Source organism: Clarias gariepinus, chromosome 14 (assembly GCF_024256425.1).
Source record: "Clarias gariepinus isolate MV-2021 ecotype Netherlands chromosome 14, CGAR_prim_01v2, whole genome shotgun sequence".
NCBI classification, from domain to species: Eukaryota; Metazoa; Chordata; class Actinopteri; order Siluriformes; family Clariidae; genus Clarias; species Clarias gariepinus.
Genome location: NC_071113.1, coordinates 23,328,370 through 23,349,485, shown reverse-complemented (window position 1 = coordinate 23,349,485; position 21,116 = coordinate 23,328,370). Strand labels below are relative to the sequence as shown.

Sequence of the window (21,116 nt, the reverse complement as noted above, 5' to 3'; positions counted from 1 at the left end):
TTCCATGCCATTCCAGCTCGTTCACTGCCCCTGTTTGGCTTGTGATGCCACTTGAGCATATCTTGTTGCCTCCTCCTGCCCCCAGACTTCATAGACTACCAACTTTTGTCTTTTCAGTGAAATCAGACCAGTGAGGCTAGCTTTGGCATAAATGAGCCTTGGGTGCCCATGATCATGTCACCAGTTTACTGTTATATAATTGATAGTTATTCTGGCTGATTGGTGTAGTTCTTCATGAGTGAACTGTGGCATTAAACGGCAGCAGTAGAGTATAGCAAAGATATGATTATTTTTCACATTTTACAGTACTAAACAGCACATTTGATTCAAAGACATAGTGTTAGAACACTAAATTATTCATACTGAGGTTTCATGCAGAAATGCTGGAAGGCCCTGGTGAATAGAAGAGATATAATTAAGTTTATCACAGAAAGCAAAAGATCCTGCTTGATCATAAAAGGCACCCATGCTGGCATACACACATATTATACATTTGGAATATTAACCATTATGTATTAACAATCACTTGCTAACTATTAAGATGCTTTGTGAAATTGTAGTGTATCACATTTCCTGCATGTAGTTTGAAAGCATTCCAGTTACAGTAGCTCTACATATGGGCTTTAAAGCCTTTCTAAGGCGCATACACAGGTTGCATTTCACACATGGACAGTGTAAACAGAATACCAGAAAATGGTTTAAATGTTTAACTGGGAATCTATTGAATACAAGATGACTTTTATTTTCTGAAGGCAATTAATCAGTTACTTAATAGTTTTAACATAATGCAGTAGTGTTCATTTTAGATGCTTAGTTTGGGTTTGTTTGTGTCTCATCAATTCAGTTGTAACCATATTTATGTAATGTATGTATTCGCAGTACAGTTTTGTCCAAATGTGCTTAGTCAAGTGACTTTGGTGTCATTCTTCAGAAATTAGCCCGGTTAGCATGTGCTAACAGTAATATTCTGTATTCAACATGATTCATTAGTCCAACATGAAACTACAAAAAAGTACTAAAAACAATTGTTAATCTTACACCCCCCCCCAAAAAAAAAAAAAATGTGAATGAGAGAATGATTCTGCAAATATAAAACCATAACATAAGCATGGCTTTGCAAGTCAGGTCTGGATTGTATTATGTGAATGCAGAAGTGAGTGCTGTAACATTAGAGCAGTGAAAATTAAATCAGATATACTGTCTCTCTTTACTACATTTTAAGTTTACTATAAAACTATGCAGTATTTAGATTTAGAAATTATTTCTGCTGACATGCATACATCTCAAATCTGAAATATAGCATCTGAGTTATAGCCAATGTTAAACCAGTAGGCTAGTTTGTTTTTTCTTTTTAGGATCAGCTACATTTAGGTTTGCAAGGATGGGAAAGGGTTTTACATCTTAATATTTTGTCCGTTATGTTTTCGGTCTTCTCGTACAATATGGTTAAATGTACTGTATGTGGACACCAGCGTACAGTTTGTGAACCTTTCCCAAACTACTGCAACAAAGGTGTACACAGTTATATAGCAAGCCTTATTATGCTGTAGCATTATGCTCTCTTTCATGGGAACTAAGACAGACAAACCTGATGAACAGCATGGCAATGCCCCTGTGTACAAAGCACGCTCTATGATAACAATTTTTGCAAGTGGTTTGGTGTGGAAGGAGTCATGTAGCCCATGCCCTGACCTCAACCCCACTGAACACCTTGGGAATGAACTATAATACTGACCAGGCCTTCTCCTCTGATATAAGTGCACAAAGTTACTAATGCTCTCTTGGCTGAATGAGCTAATCCCCATAATGCTCCAAAATCTAGTGGACCTCCTTCGTAGAGTGGAGATTATTATAATAGGAGGAGGGGACCAACTCAGTTAATGCGCATGGCTTTGGAATGGTTGCATGGTTATGGGCAAGTATAGTGAATTGAGTCATCTACTATCTGTTTCATGTACATTTAGAATTTCCTTTCTTCCTTTTTTTATTTATTGAGTGCTACTCTGAAAACACCCCAAAAAAACCTCCACTTGAACACGTATATTTCTTTCTGTTGTGTCTTTTTTTTATGCTCTGAGCTTAGTTCACATACAGATCTTGCTTTGCCAGGTGCCTTCCTTCAACATTATTAGAAAAAAGGTTGCTGGATGAGTAAGAGTGATTATTGAACTGTTGGGAGCTGCAGCTCTGTAAATCTTACATATTTGTAATATCCCTGCCAACTCTCAACCACACAGAGAGCATATAAATTTTTAGTAAATCAAATGATTGGCAATACTGAAATACCAGATCACACACTAATTTAAAATGCCTCAAAGTTACACTCACTGACAGTTTTACTGGATTTGCTTATAATGAGGCTCTACTGTTAAGCTGGTTAGTCAATTAGTGAAATTTTATTTTATTTCTTTTTTAAACCCAATGTTTGTAAGGGTTCTAATGAGGCCATTGACATTAAAGTGTTTTTATTACATCACACACCAGGATTTTAAAAGATAATGCAATAAGAAAACTGAGCCCTTTTAGAGGCTTCTCATGTGCAGTAACTGTATTGCACTTGTATCACAAAATGTCAAGAGTGCTATTATAATACGAGGGCATATACTAATGTGTAATGTTATTATGTGTTTTAGATTAATCGAAACATATAATATCATAAAACCAAATAGGTTTATAACAGTTTTATATTATGTTTCAAACAGTTTTATATTCATGCCAAATGCATTTTTGCTTTATCATTTAAAAGTGAGCAATTTCAATGCCTGGTTGTAATAATTAATCTTATGTTTGGCTAAAACCTTTTGACCAGGACAACAGTAGCATCCAAACGTCTGAGACTTAAAAAAAAAGCTTTAATATTTTAAATGCAAATGTAATATGCAAGATAAAGCTTTTTTTCTAGGTACATATTTAAATTAAGTTGTGTATGTGTGTGCATGAAGTACTGTGCAAAAGTCTTAGGAATGCTGTATTTTTTAAGGTCAAAATTCATCTAGGAACCTCTGTAGTACAACGAGGGACTTTGGAGGCTAATGGTAACCATTGTATTTATTTTTATGATAGGACCTTCGGTCAACACTCACCTCACTACGGATAATTTTGGAATGACAGTAAGTCTAATCTGCATGTCTTTGGACTGTGGGAGGAAACTCACTAAGTTCAGGGAGTACATGCAAACTCGAACCTGGGACCAGAAGGTGCAAGGCGACATTGCTAACTGCTAAGCCATCACACCGTCGTACAAGTTATATAAGTATAATAATCTTACAGGAAAATATCTATAGGCCAGAAGAGAAAGATTATGTTTAAAAAAAGAGACTCTGGCTGGTCCTGCAGGATGTTTAGTGAAACTTGGGAGATAATCTCCTTATAAAAGTGCACAAATAGTATCTGAGACTATTTAAGAAAATGGTCTATACACCCATTATTGACCTTGTTTCAATAATTACTATTTACTGCTTAAAAATATTTTTTAAATTGTAGAGACATGTTTAAGAAGACATCCTCTACAGCAGTTTTTTCTCATGTGTCTTTTTTAAAGTATTGTACATGAGATATTGACCATGGTAACTGACTAACTAGTTTACAAAAGGCATTTGTTCGGAAGGCACTCCAATTCATTTGATCTAAAATGGATCATAAAGTTTTGTACAAACTTGTTGATATACCTTTCTTTCAGTCCGATTCTTCCTCATGACGCTTGTAAGCTAAGGTTCATGGAGCTGGTTAAACTCTCATTCTTATTCCAACCTTTTATCCAGCTTCTCCTAGGGCCTTTCTGATACAGACTGTACTGTATATTTTTTCCTCTACAAATATAATTTGCGCAGCATTGCAGTTTGCCTTGTAAAGAGAAGATGCTGTGCCGGAATGAAAATCAATCACACACAAAAAAAAAAACAGAATGCATGAGAGGTATTGATTTTCAATTTACAACATGTGGCCACCGAAAACAAAATCTTCACTGCATTCATTTAATTTTCTTGATCTCTTCCAAAAAAAAAAAAAAGACCTTTAAAATATAAGACTTTTTTTTAGAAAAAGAAAAGAATTAAATCATGACTTGTGTCAGAAATAAATGAAATTCTCAGTTGTAGGCTCTATTGCATTTCACTTTCATCAGAATGTTTAGCAATGTTCATCAGAATGTTTAGCAAGAACAGGCCTGCACAGGGTCCCTATCCATCAGAGGGCACTCACATACACACACTCACACACTCACTGACTCATCCATTCGCGCACTACAGGCAATTTGAGAACGCCAATTAGCTTGACCTGCATGTGTTTGGACTGTGGGAGGAAACCCAACAAGCACAGGGCGAACATGCAAACTCCAATCCTACAGAGGCGGCATTATAACCTGGACGGGAATCAAACCTGGTCCCTGGAGGTGCAAGGCGACAGTGCTAGCCACTAAGCCACCGTGCGCCCTAATAATTAAGCCTTTTTGCTATAATTTCACTTAGAAATCACAGAACAGCAGGACTTATGTTATGTTTTTGGTGTGGCATGTTGTCCTCATATCATACACTCATCATGTTTTCCCCTGGCATGGTTTTTCTACATGGTCTTAATTCCCCTGGATTGCTTTTCTATCTGAGGTTACTGAAAATACTAAAAAGCATTACTCAGAAATGGTCTAGCATACAGTACACATACTATTAAATTTTCTTTATGAACAACAGTAATGCAGATATTTTCTATGCTTTTTTATTAAACTCTAAGTAATCATGCTTCTAGTGTATGGAAGATGGATAATTCTCATTATAAGTTAGGGTTCTAAGTACCAATTCTCCTCTAGTGAATATAAATGCATGATGGAGAGCCATGTAAAAAAATAGAGGATGTGTGTCAAGAGGTTTACCAGCCAAGTGAAGAATGATGCAATCTTGTTTCACTAAACCATTTGAATTGAATGTCGTGAGCGAAGTTGCAGGATAAGTGTGCGAATGAAAACTTCTCTGGTGTGTTTCCAAAACTATTTGTCACTTCTCTCATCATTCCGAAGTGAATTACATTTATTTGGAAAAGAAAACTAGAGCTTGCTGTCCAAAGTTCAAGGGCTACTTCAAAGAAATTGAAAGTGGAAAATCTGTATCTTTAGTTTCTTAAAGATAAAGTTTCTGGATGACATTGAAAGACCTTGCAGATGAGATCACATGTAAAACCTACAGTACATAATTCTTGTGGTGTAAATTGTCCTCTAAACTGACTCCAAAACTCCAAAAGTCTTCAAGTTTATCTTCCATGTTGAGTGTGTCATGTCTTTTTTTCTGTGATTTGCAGGTGGGTGGAAAAATGTAGCTGAACATTGAACAAAATCAAACCGGGATCCTTTACAACCTCAGGTCATCCCTGGGAAGGGTGTGTGGCCTGTGGAGCACCACCCACCATGGCCAAGAAGGCCCCCAGTGGGCGGGGAAAAGGAGAGCGGACAGACGCAATGGCGGCCCTGCAGGCAGCCAATGAGGAGCTGAGGGCCAAACTTACAGACATCCAGATCGAACTGCAGCAGGAGAAGAACAAGGTGGGCTAAAAAAATTTTTTTTTTAATTTTTTTATTTAACCTATTAAAATATAACAATATACAAAATGTCGCAATTTTTGCATTTTTATTAAAACAAGAATATTAATACCAGTTACCAGTATGCACTTTTGAAAACATTAATGGAAATCAATATTCATATTCCCACTAGGATGTAAAAAAATATTTTCAAAAAAGTTTAGTAACAGTATATCCTGGAAAATTAGAGACGGAATTTGGTTTCGTGGTGGTGCAGTGCGTAGCGTGGCTCAACTCAAGGCTCCTTAGTTCGATCTTGTGGTTGGGTTGCTGTCTGTGTGGAGCTTTGCATATTCCTCCTGCTCTGGTATCTGGGGTTATCAGGCCTCTTCCACCCCTTCTAAAAGCATTCCAGTTGATGGATATGCTGTGCTACATTGTCCCTAGATAAATAAATGTGCATAGTGTCCTGATTGGACTGGTATCTTGTCCAGTGTGTCCTGCCCTGTGATAGACAAAGTTCCACTGTGCCCCTGATCAGGATTAAAGCTTCTCAAAGATGAATAATTAAATTCATTTCACTAATTTCTGGCTTCCCGAAAATTACACGATTATTATACAACAGAAAATTTAGAAAGAAGTAGACATGTTGTTTAATATATAATTTAGGTTTGGAATATTGGATGTAATGTCATATGCAAACAACTCATCTGCAGTCACTGGATTTTCTTTTAATTATGAATATAGAAATACATAAATGGAATTCATGCATTCATAAATATTTATGTAAGTGTTCCAGGGAGTAATATTAGTTTGGCTACAGTGCATGTTGTTTTGTGTGTGTATATGTTTGTGTGTGTGTGATGGATTATCCATTTTATCTGTCATACATTTATTGGAATACACAAGGAAACATGGTGATGAATTAGCACCTGGATACACTGCCATTACTTTATCCCTATGACAGCTAATAGAAAGCCTGCAGTAAAAACTGCAATTGAAAGATAATTATTTTGTTGTAACATATTTTTATTTATTTATTTATTATTATTATTATTATTATTATTATTATTATTATTATTATTATTATTATCATATACATTATTACATCAATAATACATTATTGGCACAGTGAAATATACCACACCGCTGTTTAATCCTTGAATCTACAGTATAACGAATAATACACGGACCCTGACATGCTTTTATTTAACAACATAAAATGTTTAATAATGACATTTATAGAAAGAGACCTCTGTGTCAGCGTTTCAGGAAAACTATTCATTTTCATCAAATATAATAATCTTCTTAATCGTCTTTGTTCTGCATGTAAATGCTTGATTTCATCAGTTACTATTTTAAACTCCAAACTAGCCATTTAGATTGACCAGATAAGATGTGCTTTTACATGCTCAAAGTACTTCATCAGTATACACTGTTTTATGGTGAGCCAGTCAGTCGGTAGATGGAGGTCTAAGGCAAAAACAGGTAAGTAATTCACCTAAATTATCCACACGGACATTGAAATGATATATTTACTACAAAGCAAGAGAAATGATTGGATTACTGTGTGTATGTGTTTGCATGGGTAATAGTTTCCTATTGAAAAGAATGGCAAAGGTTTCCGCCACTAATCTCAATCTAATTCAAAATTATTTTAAATTGGGTCTGATCAGTTCACATTGTTTCGACTGAAGTGTTTAGATGATGCTCTTTTATTTGGATTTAGGTGATACAGTATTTCCATTGTTACCTAGTGATAGATAATCAGCAGTTGATTCATATTTTACATTTATAGTGCTGCACTGTAATGCAAACATTGTCACAGCTTACTCAGCAGCACAGTTTAATTATAGAAAGAGTGGGAGGCCCAAATACATTAACTCCCAGGAGGCTTTGCTGTCTGTATAAAGGAAAGCTTTTTATAGGTTTGGTGTTTTAGTGTCAGCACTTTGGAACGATCAAGCAATCAGCACTTCGGTAACATGAGATGCTAAATGTTTTTATTTTAAGAGAACCAACAAAAGAGGTTGACGGGGAATTAATATTTACAGGTGCAATAACATAAGTGATAACGTACAGTAATATTTTGCATGATTCTTGGACTTTACGCTGTCCATTAACTGTAGATATTCTTTAATTAAAATAATTTGTAGATTTTCTGTATTAATTCAAATGCACCTTCTAATAAGCCATAGAGAAGTTATTACTTTTTCTTCACGATGCCAACTTCTTATCTTGTTACTCTTATAGTGTAGATATATTTAGTTTTCTTGGACTCTCTCCTTGACCGACATTATGCAACAAACTAATTCTTTGAGAAAGTTAAAGGTGGATTATGTGGGAAAATGTTCTCATCTGCTGCTCGTTTAGCTGTCTACATCCGCTAACACATCAACAGTTTGTTATGTTGAATTTACAGTGTGTTAATGCAGGTGAAATATATGTTGGTGGGCTGATTGTTATACAGTAGTTCAGTAGTCTGAGTCAATAGGTGTCTATATATATAAAATTGCATTTTCATGCAATGCATGAACAATTTTATCCTTTTCGCAAACAATTAAAGTTAGCCAGAAGTCTGACTCTAATGGGACGGTCAGCACGGTCTCCGGATCTGAACCCTATTGAACCTATTGTTGTGGGAGCAGTTTGACAGTTTGGTACAGCGGGAGACTCTATCCAGCCAATCCATCTTGTGTGAAATGCTCCAGGAACCGTGGAGTAAAATCTCATTAGATATTCTTGAACATCTAGAATGCTTATGGTCTGCCAGGCTGTAATTGCTGCAAAATGTGTTTGCTGAAAAAAGTTTGAAGAACACATTCATAATTTCCATCAAAATCAATATTGCTAACTTTGACAGTGTGAGCATGTCTTGTTCTTTTGCTATAATTTCTATTCAAACAAATTTTTTTGTTTCCTTATATATGATAGATAGATAGATAGATAGATAGATAGATAGATAGATAGATAGATAGTCTTCATGTTTCTTTAAAAAAAAAATCATAACGTGATTCTCATGATAAATATTTGCAGTGACCCTATTTTAAATCCAGAAATTTGGTACTGAGTATGTTACACTTTAGTTTGTCTAAGTCAGTGTGAAATAATGAGCTGCAGCAGAAACACAGTCCAACTGCATAGGAATGAAGCACAAAGCTCACAGTTTTACAGATGTGCTGCTGTCAAATAAGACAGCCAGACTGAGAAGAGCTATTGTGTTCACACTGACAGGAGTTGGAGATGGTGGAGATGCCTCTGCTGTTCCAGGCCTGAATGAACAATGCTCAACATGTATGGTAGTAATAAATGAGGCACATGTCACCCTCAGCATGACTCCCGTCATAGCTTGCAGAGTCGAAGTGATGTTACACTGGTGATGAAAGTTGTTTCTGTAGTGCACTTTGATTTGGAGAATAAATTTGGCTTTTACAGGACACAGGAACCATTTGTAATCATTTTGTCTGGTAAGAGTATTTCAGTATTAGTTTCCTGCAATGTTCTATCATTTTTATTCTTATGCTGGCTGTTTTTAAGTCAGTAGCCACTTAGCAGCTACTGGATTTGACACACCATGAACCCTTTTGTTCGTTGTAGTATTATACTTATTATACACAAATATGGAGGGACAAAAATTTATTTCAAAAGCATGAAAAGGGTCATTGTACATAACACAATAAAAATTTGTGTACAAATTATGATTTATTGAAATGAATTACATTAATTAACTTAAATTAATATTTAAACAAATTTTAAATGCAGTCTTGTGAAATTTGTAAATACAAAAAAATACAATATGCATATATTATGCATATATATATATATATATATACTGTATATATAAACACACACTACTCACAATAAGTTAGGGATTATGTTATTTACATGAGTGCTTTTCCTATTTGCTCTGAATTTGAATTAAACAATTAAAAGTTCCCTTTGATATTGTACCTAGATACATCTCTAGATGCGCTGGGACACATTATCAGTGATGTTTTCTGAGATCATCGGGTGTTTCGAGTCTCATAACATCAGACACCCTCTCTCAGGTGACCTAGCCGGGGTTGACCACGCCCCAACTTGTGTCTCAGCAGCACTGGCCCACTTTGCGGACCTCTTGATCCAAATGCACCTCAAGGCTCTTTCTGCGGCTTCTGTGATGGATTTAATGGCTCTCCTCTTTGCAGCTCCTGTGATTCCAAGCCTGGCAAAGATCGAGCGGCAAATTCTCTGCACCCTACTTCTCTGGGCTCACAGCAAGCCTTCCAGCCCTTTCTTCGGCAGTCCTCAATGAGCTCCTGGTACTTAAGCCGCTTACGCTCATTTGCCTTTTCCATGCGGTCCTCCCATGAGCTGGTCAGTTCGAACAAAAAGACTTGCTTGGACGATGCAGATGTTAAAACCATATCGGCTCTCAACGAGGTTGATGTTACAAATTCCAGGAACTTGAGCTGCCTGCCCAGGTCAACCCCCGCAGCTCCCAGTCTGCTGAAGATGAAAGGAGGCTGGTTGATTTGTGCTTTGCTTGCGCCTGCTCACCAGCCCTTACGAAGGCAATTCTCCTCTGGCTGCCAACATATTTGTGCATGTGAAATGGTCTCTTCTATACACTTCAGGACCTGATCATGCCGCCAATGGTATCTGCCCTCTCCAAGGGCAGATGGGCAGCTACTCAGAATATGCTCCAGGGACCCTCGTCCAGGACAGAGTGGACACGTTGGCACTTCACTCTTGCCCCAAACATGCAGGTTCGTTGGGCTGGGGAGCACGTCGTACACAGCTTGGACCAAGAACTTAATACGCTTTTGCCATTCAGATGTCGTTCCAGGTGATCTTCCTCTCCAGCGTTCCTTCCCACCTCGTCCAAGGCCCTTGTTGCCTCACTGCAATGCTGGTCCTCACCTCCTCGACACCTGCTTGGACTTCCTCTAGGACCAATTCTCGTCTCGCCTTGCCCTGAGCCTTGTTGTACTGTGGCTTTGGGATTGCTCCCAGTCCTGCTCGCCCCGTTGCCACTGTGCCCACAAGTGCCTTGTGTCTCAGCAGAGACTCTGCCAACTCTAGTCCCTCTTGTGCTTTCCACTTCCTTCCTGTTCGCACTTTAATACCTGCTGCTGTTACTTTAGAATCTCCAGAGCCTTGGTAGACTAGGGCCTCTCTTATACGAGAAACCCAGACCTCCTCCTTCAGGCTGCTGATGGGCAGCTGAAGCTTATTACTCCTGCCATATAGTGCTAAGAAGGTTGTCTTTTGGGATTGGCCCCAATATAAGGCACACCTGTACACAATAAGACCATTACATGGAAAACACAAAATTATGTGTGTCTATCACACTAATTAAAATTGCCTCCCTTTTTCAAAAACATCTGAAGTTAAACAAACACCGTATGTATGACATCCACTAAGTCTATCACTAACTTATTGTGAGTAGTGTATATATGAACACATTATATCCAAATTGTGTGTACTGTATATATACACTGTGTATATATGCATTTAAATAAAGAAAGAAAGAAATATCTTATTACATTTTTACAATTTTAATGTTTTAGTAGAACATGGAATCACAAACCTAAATTACATGTTGTAATAAAATTTTTTTCATATTAGAATTTTTTTATTCTACATGGTTTTTCGTGTCCCTCTTACAATCACCCTTCCTGCTGATGCTTCTCATATTTCCTAATACATTTTAAATGAATGGTTTCACACCAAATATAAGAAACTGCACAGTATACATTCACTGTACACATTACATTTGCTACATTGCTCTATTCTATGCATAGTCATCATCTTCCTATGACTGTTTTTTATTTATTTATTTATTTATTTATTTGCTTTCTTGTTTTCTGACCGTAATTAATCTGATAGATGACTTGGTCCCATGTAAAGACTTACAGACTAGCTCAGCCTCGGGTTCTGATTTTTCCATGGAGAGCTCCTTTACTTAGTGTCTCCTTACTCAGCTACAAATCATGCAGCAGACCCAAATTACTCTCTATAGCTGCTTTAGATCTCTCTCTCTCTCTCTTACACACGCACACACACACACACACACACACACACACACACACACACACACACACACACACACAGAAGCTCTGCAGTCTTTGTGTGAATTATGTTTTCCATGTGGACAAGATGATGGTGTTACATAACTGATCTCGTCACTTGAAACGCTGGGATTTAGATAAGGGATTTCTCTCATTGCTTTCTCATTTCCTCTTTTTTTGTTTGTTTGTCTTAACCTTCACCTCATCTAACAATGTTTGCATTATCAAACCCTGAATTTTAGCATTATTCAATATTTGTTATGGAGAGTAAAAACATAATGATCACTCACCAGCTCAAATAATAATTTATATTCATATAAAATGTATATGTTTTTTCAACTTGGACAATAAATGTGGGATGTTGATAATTGAGTGATTTCCAGTCACTGGGTGTAATACGACCTACTTACAGAATAAAATGAAGTAAACATAAATCAATGTTCAGTTTAAACATTTTGTTTAAAGTTGGTCATCATGGATTTGAAAAAAAAGTGATATGCATTAACTATATATGTATTAACATACAAATTTTGCTTGTTAAATACAGAAACATAAATTATTTCTTACATGGTTAACTTTCTCTCCCCTGTCTTCTCTATCCCAGGTGAGTAAGCTGGAGAGGGAGAAGATGCAAGAGGTGCGTCATGAGCAGCACAAGTCTGCAGCAGCAGTGAGCGAACTGCGGGCCAAGCTACACGAGGAGAAGCTGCGTGAGCTGCACTCAGTCCGGGAGACGCTGCTGCGCCAGCATGAATCCGAGCTGCTAAGAGTCATTAAAATTAAAGACGGAGAGATTCAGCGACTGCAGGCCCTGGTGAATGCACTCCGAGATGGATCTACAGACAAGGTGAAGAACTGGAGGAGATCTTAGAGGAAAAGTCTGCAGATCTGCAATGCATTATGTGTCACTAATACACATTGACTTTTGAGTGGGTACAGTAGTTAGATTAAACTAATACACCAATATCTATCAAGTACGGACTTAAAAATTTGTCTTTAATGTTACTGGGAAGTGACCTAGCTGCTTCTAAGTCTTTGGCAAAGAATATAGTACAGTATGTCAACTTTTATTTTTTCAAACAATACTCATAGTATACACACTAAAACAAAGAGTGTGTTATTAATTAAATCAATATCACTTTATCAACAAATCAAGTTTTAAATTATTATTTCGTCTGTAATAAGTCTCATTTAAGAGGCATTGGTGGCTCAGTGGTAGGTTTCTTGCCTGCCATGCAGAAGGCCCGGGTTAAATTCCAACCCAAACCCCAGTCACTGGATACAGTGCCGGTCCCAAGCATGGTTAAAATGGGAGATTTGCATCAGAAAGGCGTAAAAACTGTGCCAAGTTGTGTGCGAATCAAATGGTCTGCTGTAGTGATGGGAGAAGTTGAAAGACCAACAATAATAAGTGTCACATAAGACTTTTTCGATTCTCTTTCATTGGAATAAAGCAATTCTTGTGAAATTTACATGCACTTAATGGCTTTAGGCAATTAGTGGCTAAACCCATAATGGAAATGTTCCTGAAAATGAACAAAAAACAACATGAAACAAAAAAACATCAATGAAATATTTATGTAAAAAATCTCAGTAACTCACCATTGTTATCACAATAAGCATATTTTGCCAACAGTGCCTCAATGCACAGTACATGGAAGTAAATTGACCAGTAGTGACTAACTACAGTACAATGTGCAGGTGAAGTCAGCTCTGATGGTGGAGGTGCGAGAAGAGGCGCGTCGGGGTTTTGAGGCCGAGCGTTCACGTCTGCAACAGGAAATCTCTGAGCTAAAGGGAGTGAAGCGGCAGATGGAGGAAGCGCTGAATGTAGCCCTGCAGGCGGACAAGATCAAAGCCGCTGAGATCCGCAGTGTGTACCACCTCCACCAAGAGGAGATCAACCGGATCAAGAAGGAGTGTGAAAAGGAGATCCGCAGACTGGTGCGTGCTGTTCTATATATCATTTGGAATCCATCATCTGATTAACAAGATGTTCTGTCATAATCTGTCTTCAAGAAAACGTATAAGCTGTGTGCAAGTCATAGTGAACTGGGCTTTGGGTAGACTCCTTATTTCTAGTGTCCTTAGGTTCATAATATTTTACTCTTGGGCTATGTTATCACAAGATCTTAAGACTCATGATGGGTTAGACTCAGTTACACTGTAATTGTGCTATTTGGTGTGACCCAGATGAGAATGGGTTTCTTTTTGAGTCTGGTTCCTCTGATGGATTCATCCACATGTTGTCTCAGTAACATTTTCAGTTGCACCATCATCTCTGGCTTGCACATCTGGCAGAAATTTCTAAATGTAAAAGTTATATCTGGGATTTATATTTTTCTGAAAGCTGCTTTGTGACAATACTCATTGTTAAAAGCGCCATACAATTTAAATTTAATTGAGCTAAATTGATTCATGGCCGGTTTATTGATGTATTTGGATACTGGCATCCATGCTAAAAAGGAAACAATATTCCTAACAGATTTCATGTGTGTATAAAAAAACTTGACACAGTTTAAGGGTATAGTATTACAGTATAAATTACATTTCTAAGTCTAAACAACTTCCATTATAGTTATACTGCAGTAAGTTTAACACTAATGTTTATAATGGAGCATTCATTAAAAAAAAAAAGTTTTAGAGGTGTTATCCTAAAACCAGTGTCATTTACATGCAATACCTCCGTCACAGTTTAAGGAAATGTTAAATGCTTTACAAATCATTAATTTGCCATAGATCACAGGAAGAAATTAATAATAAGCTGATTACTAATCAGATTTAGTTAGCATAAGTGCTTGTGGTTTAAATTCGGATTGAGGCAAAAGATGTGATAAATGATCAGGTCTAAACAAGATCTATTGTACTGTAACAACTTCAATCCACAAGTTTAATCCACAGTGATGTGTTTGGAAAGGTGCTACAAAAAGATATCCCAGGTTTGAAGCTTACCCTACGTTCACATTACCAGCCTGGAGAGGCGCAAATTTTTTCTACCCTAATTTGATGCAGATCTGATTTTTTTACTGAACATCAGATATACAGTCTTATGCAAAAGTTTAATTATCCTTTGATAAATATAATCTTTTGGTGATTTTTTAATTAAAAACATACAGTCTCTCTTAGAAATGGAAAAAATGCACAATATTTTCAGCAAATCATTGATGAATTGTTACTTTTTAGATATACTATACAGTATATCTATCTAGTATATATGATACGTGGTCTTGTGACTTGAATGAGAATGGTCAGGTCAGAATTCATGTGAGTTTTTGTCTGCGCGTGAATAGCGCACTAATGTCATCAGACAGCAGAGAAAGTCAGTGTAGGGAAAGTTAAACCAGTGATTTAGTAGTTATTTGGTACAATGAGACTGTTAAAGCACAACTGGAGGGAACTAGGAGAACTAGAGCAGTGATTGAGATCATTTCATTGAGCAAAGACTAATCGCTGTGGGCATGCACATTACTCAATAGTCAGATTAAAGTAATTAGTTATGAAAGTAATTAATGATAGTTAAATTAATTATGATATTATTACAAAACCAGCAATTATGAATGTGAACAGTCAAATCTGATCTGCCTGAAAAAACAAAATCAGACTTATACTGTGAGTGTGGCTTTATATTGTTGCTTAGGATGTCTACACGCTCATTAACCTTTCCTGTGGCAGTGGACTGCTTGCTCCTTTCTCTTTTATTCCCAATCTAATTTTTCCTGTTCTGTCTTTTTAACAATAGACAAAGCAGCTTTAGAAATGTGGAGGTAAATTTAGATCCCTAATGAGCAAGCCAGAGGCGATAGTGGCAAGGAAAAACTGAGGCATGAGGAAAAGACCGTGAGAAGAGCCAGACTTAAAAGGGACTCTTTTACTTGGATTAGAAATCATTACAGTATAAATGTGCACAAGAGTAAGGTCATGCAATACTACATGCATGAAGCGTATTTAATATGAGTGCACTATGAATAAGCATCACGGGGCATTCTTTAGGATTACATCTGCAGTTCTTATGTACTGTATAGACCTACAGTACGGTCTTATAAATCATTCGTTAGGGAATCATTACACTGTCTTGTTATGTTTAACAAGACATGAGCTTCTAAATGTCATTTATAGTCCAGGAATGATAATGACCAACACTCACATGCAAAACTGATTGATTAAATGGTGGATCCTGTGATACTGTTGATGTGCTGCGCTGTGTGCTAGGTCAGCAGAATGCTTGGGTGAGCTGAGAGCTCCTGTGCTGCGGCTGCAGCTGATGTGTTACTGTTATCGATCTTCAGAACTCTGTCCTGTGGGTCTCTTTATTTAGTACAGCATAAGAGAGTTTTTTTCCTTTTAATCACATTACCCCAGCCAGAACAGGATGACAGAAGACAGTGATGTGAAGAGGACAGTGTTAATGTGTGTATGTTTACAGATTATTCCAAACCTATTACAGTACAAATAAAACACAAGACTACAGAAAATTAAAGAGCACACAGTGGTGAGTAGGTAGGCCATAACGTGACCAAGGAGAGAAAGGACGGGACATGCAGTGAATGTTGCAGTGGTCTCGGCAGAATTTAGATGACATCACCCTCCTGGACGTTGGCGCCTCCCAGAGCTTGGAGACACAGACAAATCAAGACAGTAATTCCTCTTTATTGCTTTCACATTGCAAAAACAACATGGTTTTGCTTTTTATATGGCTGCAGGCGTTCAGTGTATTCTATTGCCTTTCTGATTTCTCAAATGTGACATCTCATATGACTGAAATAATGTTGTTCTTCTATACTCGAAGATGAGTAGCTGTCAACCAGTGTCATGATTTTCTTGGAACATATCAAGGAAAAGAGGTTATGTTAACGGCTTTCTATATCTGAGTGATAAACATGCTTAGAGAAAAAGTGGAAAGATGGAAATGCACTGAAGGTTAAGACAGTTGTTTGATTTCAAAGGAAAGATTATAGCTGGAAACCTTTTCACTAATGCAAGCCATAACTCCGTAATCCATCCATCCATCCATCCATCTATACATCCATCCATCCATCCATCCATCCATCCATCCATCCATACATCCATCCATCCATCCATCCATCCATCCATCCATCCATCCATACATTCATCCATCCATCCATACATCCATCTTTAGTAACCAGGAGCCTGTTTTTGGTAACACTGTGTTCAAGGCAAGAATGCATTGAGGGGAAACCACTTCAGTGTCTCTAATTTACCTACTGCTGTAGAATCATTTGTGAAAGATTCCAGGAAGGAACCATCTAGGAAAATGGGAAACTCCACCACATGCAATAACTTAGATCAATTTAGGGATCTTGGAATTATGAGGTTGCAAAGCACCCATGCTAAGCTTTAACTATTACACAGTGTGTTTCTCTTCTTGGATTGGTGGCTTTAACTGAGAACAAGCTGTGGATGGTACCGCTTGGTGCCAAGCAGGTATTGCCCTCTCACAACCACTACCTGACCAGGATTAAGCATGTACCAAAAATCAAAATCATTATCCAGAAAATGCTACAAACGTGCCGAGATGTTTTTGAGACAGTGCTGACTCTAGCACAAGGATTACATTAACTGCACATGTTGTGTGTTTCTGCATTCATTGAGTTTGTGAAGTCTTTGTTTTGTTTTTTTTGGTTTTTTTTTAATTGTGCTGAGCCATGTGTTTTGGAAATGTATTCTCCTTAGGGCAATTAAGCAGAAACAGGACCCTAATCCAGAGCTGGCTATTACAGTTTTTCACAATTCCACTTTTTCCTCAATTAATTCTTATTAGCTGTGGAAAGAAATAATCTTTTGCATCAGCATATTATTGGTTACATGTCATCACAGAGACTGATGCTATACACAGAGTTAAAAAGCCTTCAATATAGTAATAATATGAATGTAATAAGATGGCAATTGTATTTCTTTTCTTTGCTTGTTAAAAAAATTAAATATTAAAAAGTTTGAGCCATGCCCTGTGATGGATTGGGACCCTGCATACAGGATAAAGCGGTATGTACCGTATAGACAACGATGAGTTTAAGCCACTGATCTGTTTCCACACCTTAAATGTCAATCAAGCACCTTTAAATGTGAGTAAGCTGCTTTAAAAATTTTGCTAAAATGACAGTTTCCAAGAATAATGCACTCTGACGCCTGAAAAAGAAACTTCACTTTCTTAAATATTGAGATGTCAATTTCAGAGAATCTTTTGCATGAGCTGAATGGGGATTACAGGAGTGTGTCTTTCCTTCTATGTCACAGCTTATCGCTCTTAGAGACATAGGATTATTATCAGTGTTATTATTCACATAAGAATAATTTAAAGTGTTTTAATGTTTTTTTTTAAACAGATCTCAGCTTTATATGAGTTAAAGGATGAAGAATAAACCTACACCTCTATCTGTATATGATCCAGATTTAATAATTCTATGTTAACCTCTATAATTTATTATTTATTTATTTTTGTATCTCTGCTTTTAAATAAACTAAGCTTCAACCTTCAGCATTTCTATGCTAATACACAGTGTTCTGCAGGACTGCATTATAGCAGCAGTGTTGTTCAGAGAGAGAGAGAGAGACGCTGAGCCCTGTGGTTTCTTGGCTTTGCTGTGCATGACCCCGCCTTTCATGGTTGGATGAGGGCCAGGCCACACGCCTCCACTTATGCCTACAGCTAAAACTGGTGTACAACAAGATGCGGGATGGAGCTGTGCAGTATTTTATGTTGCTAGGCATTGCTGGCATTCGGCTACACTCTGTGCCGTCAGTGGGTTATCAGTCCGTTAGGAATGTCTTATCAGAAATCGCATTAAGATCGAAGAGAAACATCAATCTGCTTGTCTAAATGAAACATACATACTAATAATGCCAGCAAAGCTTTATGTGACCATATTAAAGTGGCAGTTTGTCTTATTTTACAGCCTTCTAGAGACTTTTCTTCAACTCGCCCCAATTCTCTTTCTTTTAATAAAAAGGATATAACTGTCCAGCTCTGATCCAGCTAGGGGTAGAGCTAATTTTAAAAACTGATAGCGGTCAACCATGGAGTATCCTAATGGGAGATGACACAATGTAATTTTTGCTGTAGCTGTTTTACTAGAAGGCAGCCATATTGGTTAAGTCAAAACATTGCGACATACCATTAACAATAAGTTATTGTTCTCCAGTATTGTTCTAGAATGAAATAAGACACTGAATTAGAAGGTGTGTCCAAACTTTTGACTGGTACTGTATATATACAAAGAGCATATTACTATACACTGCTGCCATAATTCAATTAGAGTTTTACAATCCTTGGAGTGTGTGTACATTTATATGGCCCCTTTGTATAATAAAGGCATTACAATTATGCAATAAACTCTTTGAAGACTTAATGTTGAGATATGTCTGCTACTTATACAGTGAATAATTATAAAATATTAATAGTCAGTAAAAAAAATAAAACGATTAAGGTGACACAGTAGGTTAGTGGTTAGCAGTTTTGCCTTGTTATTCCAGGGTATGTGTGTAAGTATGTGTGAGCGTGTGTGTGTGTGTGTGTGTGTGTGTGTGTGTGTGTGTGTGTAAGTGTGTGTGAGTGTGTGAGTTTGTGAGTGAGTAAGTGTGTGTGTGTGTGTGTGTGTGTGTGTGTGTTTGTGTGTGTGCAACTTGTATGATCTTCCTGTGCCTGCTGGGGTTTCTCTGGCAGTGCCGAGACGTGCATGCAAGGCCAAACTGCCCATATTGTGTGAATAAGCCTGTGAGTGTGTGTGCGCTTGTGTGCTCTGATGGATTAGCACCCCATTTGGAGCATACCCCGCCTTGTGCCCTAATTTCTGGATAGGATCCAGGCCCCTGTCACACTGTACAGGTTACAGAATAAAGATAAGGTAATAATGAATTAATACAAATATTTATACCACTATTACTAATAAGAATAAGAAAAAATGTAAAAATATATAATATATACATTATGAACAAGATATGATTAGAATAATTATTATACATCAATAATTGTAATAAGGAATATTTATAATCGCCTCGTGCCTGTGCGCTTAGGCTAAGTGTCATTGTGTGTGTGTGTGTGTGTGTGTGTGTGTGTGTGTGTGTGTGTGTGTGTGAAAAGCGTTCTAAAATGTGAGTAAGAATTTTTAAATTATAAACATTTTTTGCTAGTTGTAATACTATATCAATAAGTAATTACTGTATATTGGACATGGCTTTTAATTCAATGGTCACATTCTAAACCAGTGGTCTTTTCTGATTTGTATTTCTTACTAAATTTCAAAGCAATGCTGAAGGCATACAAAATATTTAATAATCTATTTTGAACAGTCGATACTGAGATGTTTCCACTACTTATGCTCTGTAAAGACTTTATAACGCCTCTAATTCGAGGTGCGGCTAATCAATGATTTTTGAGGCTGGTAACTCTAAATGAACTTCTCCTCTGCGGTAAGAGGGTATTATAATTTTCTTTACTTTCAATAACAACTGACTATTGTTGTAGTAGTTGTTGTTTAATTACATAATTTAATAAGTGTTATTTAATATATTTTTTTTGTACTTGAAATTTCCAGTAGGGGGTTGTCATACAAATAACATAATAGGAAATTCTACTTTATTACATGTACATTTAATATGAGAGATTTACAACATTACTGTTTAGTTGAATATTTAATTCTTTTGTGATTTGTTAAGTTGATCTAAAAATAGTTTTGTGTATACTAATATGGTGCTAGGTATGGGATAAAGGTGTGGGTTCGCATTTATTAAGTAGATTTTGATTGCACACTCATAACCACGTATTAAAAAATTTACAGTGGCATCTACTGTCACGACCCGTCAAGCTACAGCTCTGCCATGATCATATAAGCACTCCTGCTCCACGTTCCCAACCACCCCTTGCTTCTTGCCACCTCATCTTCCACTCTCAACACACCTGTGCATTGTCTCCAATCATCCTCCTTACCTATTTAAACCACGCTCTGCCACAGTCACGTTGCCAGATTATTGTGTGCCTTTCGTAGCCCAATTTTCCAGCGTTAGTTTCATGTCTCGACTACCTGTTACCGACCACGCTTCGTTTCTTCTCGACCACGCCACTGCCTCACGTTTGGATTCCACGCTCACGGAGTTTTGTTATCGACCCTTGGATTTGCCTCAACGACCACGAATTCGGATCACGGACCTTCTCTTGTCTCTCTGGCTCTGAACCTTGCTCACCTTCGACCACGAAAAAGCTTAGCAAAACCAGCCACCAACCTGTGCGGCGCCTCCATTCGCCCGCCGGTTCTCCACGTCTCTGCAACACTGCGCGAATCGCGCTGCACACCAAGTTTCCTCACCGGCTCTTTGCACTTCCGCATTCCTGCACAGGACACACAAGGCGCTCTTGTCGACTCGCGGCGCTTTAGCATTCCTCACAGGTCCACGCTGCACACAGAGCGCTCACGCGCGCTTCCGCATTCCAGCGAGACTCTGCTCACGCCACAGCACAGAGCTTAACCGGCACTTTCTCTTTGATCCACTCGGCCGGCTCAGTCTGCTACACAAGCACTACCACTAACCACAGGTCTAATTCTGCGCTT

At 37.6% G+C, this 21,116-nt stretch overlaps 1 protein-coding gene across 11 annotated transcripts in view; it reads left to right on the top strand.

Annotated features, from left to right (window-relative positions):
• jakmip3 (Janus kinase and microtubule interacting protein 3) overlaps positions 1-21,116 on the top strand; it is a 64,313-nt gene that overhangs the window by 7,817 nt on the left and 35,380 nt on the right. For 10 of the 11 annotated variants that reach the window (XM_053511516.1, XM_053511526.1, XM_053511523.1 and 7 more), the window contains 3 exons: positions 5,287-5,527; positions 12,161-12,403; positions 13,258-13,500. In XM_053511516.1, the coding sequence (XP_053367491.1) occupies positions 5,393-5,527; positions 12,161-12,403; positions 13,258-13,500 (621 nt within the window). In that variant the 5' untranslated portion in view covers positions 5,287-5,392. Of the gene's footprint in view, positions 1-5,286; positions 5,528-8,884; positions 8,971-12,160; positions 12,404-13,257; positions 13,501-21,116 lie in introns of those variants that run through there. The other variant, XM_053511522.1, reaches the window with a different exon arrangement.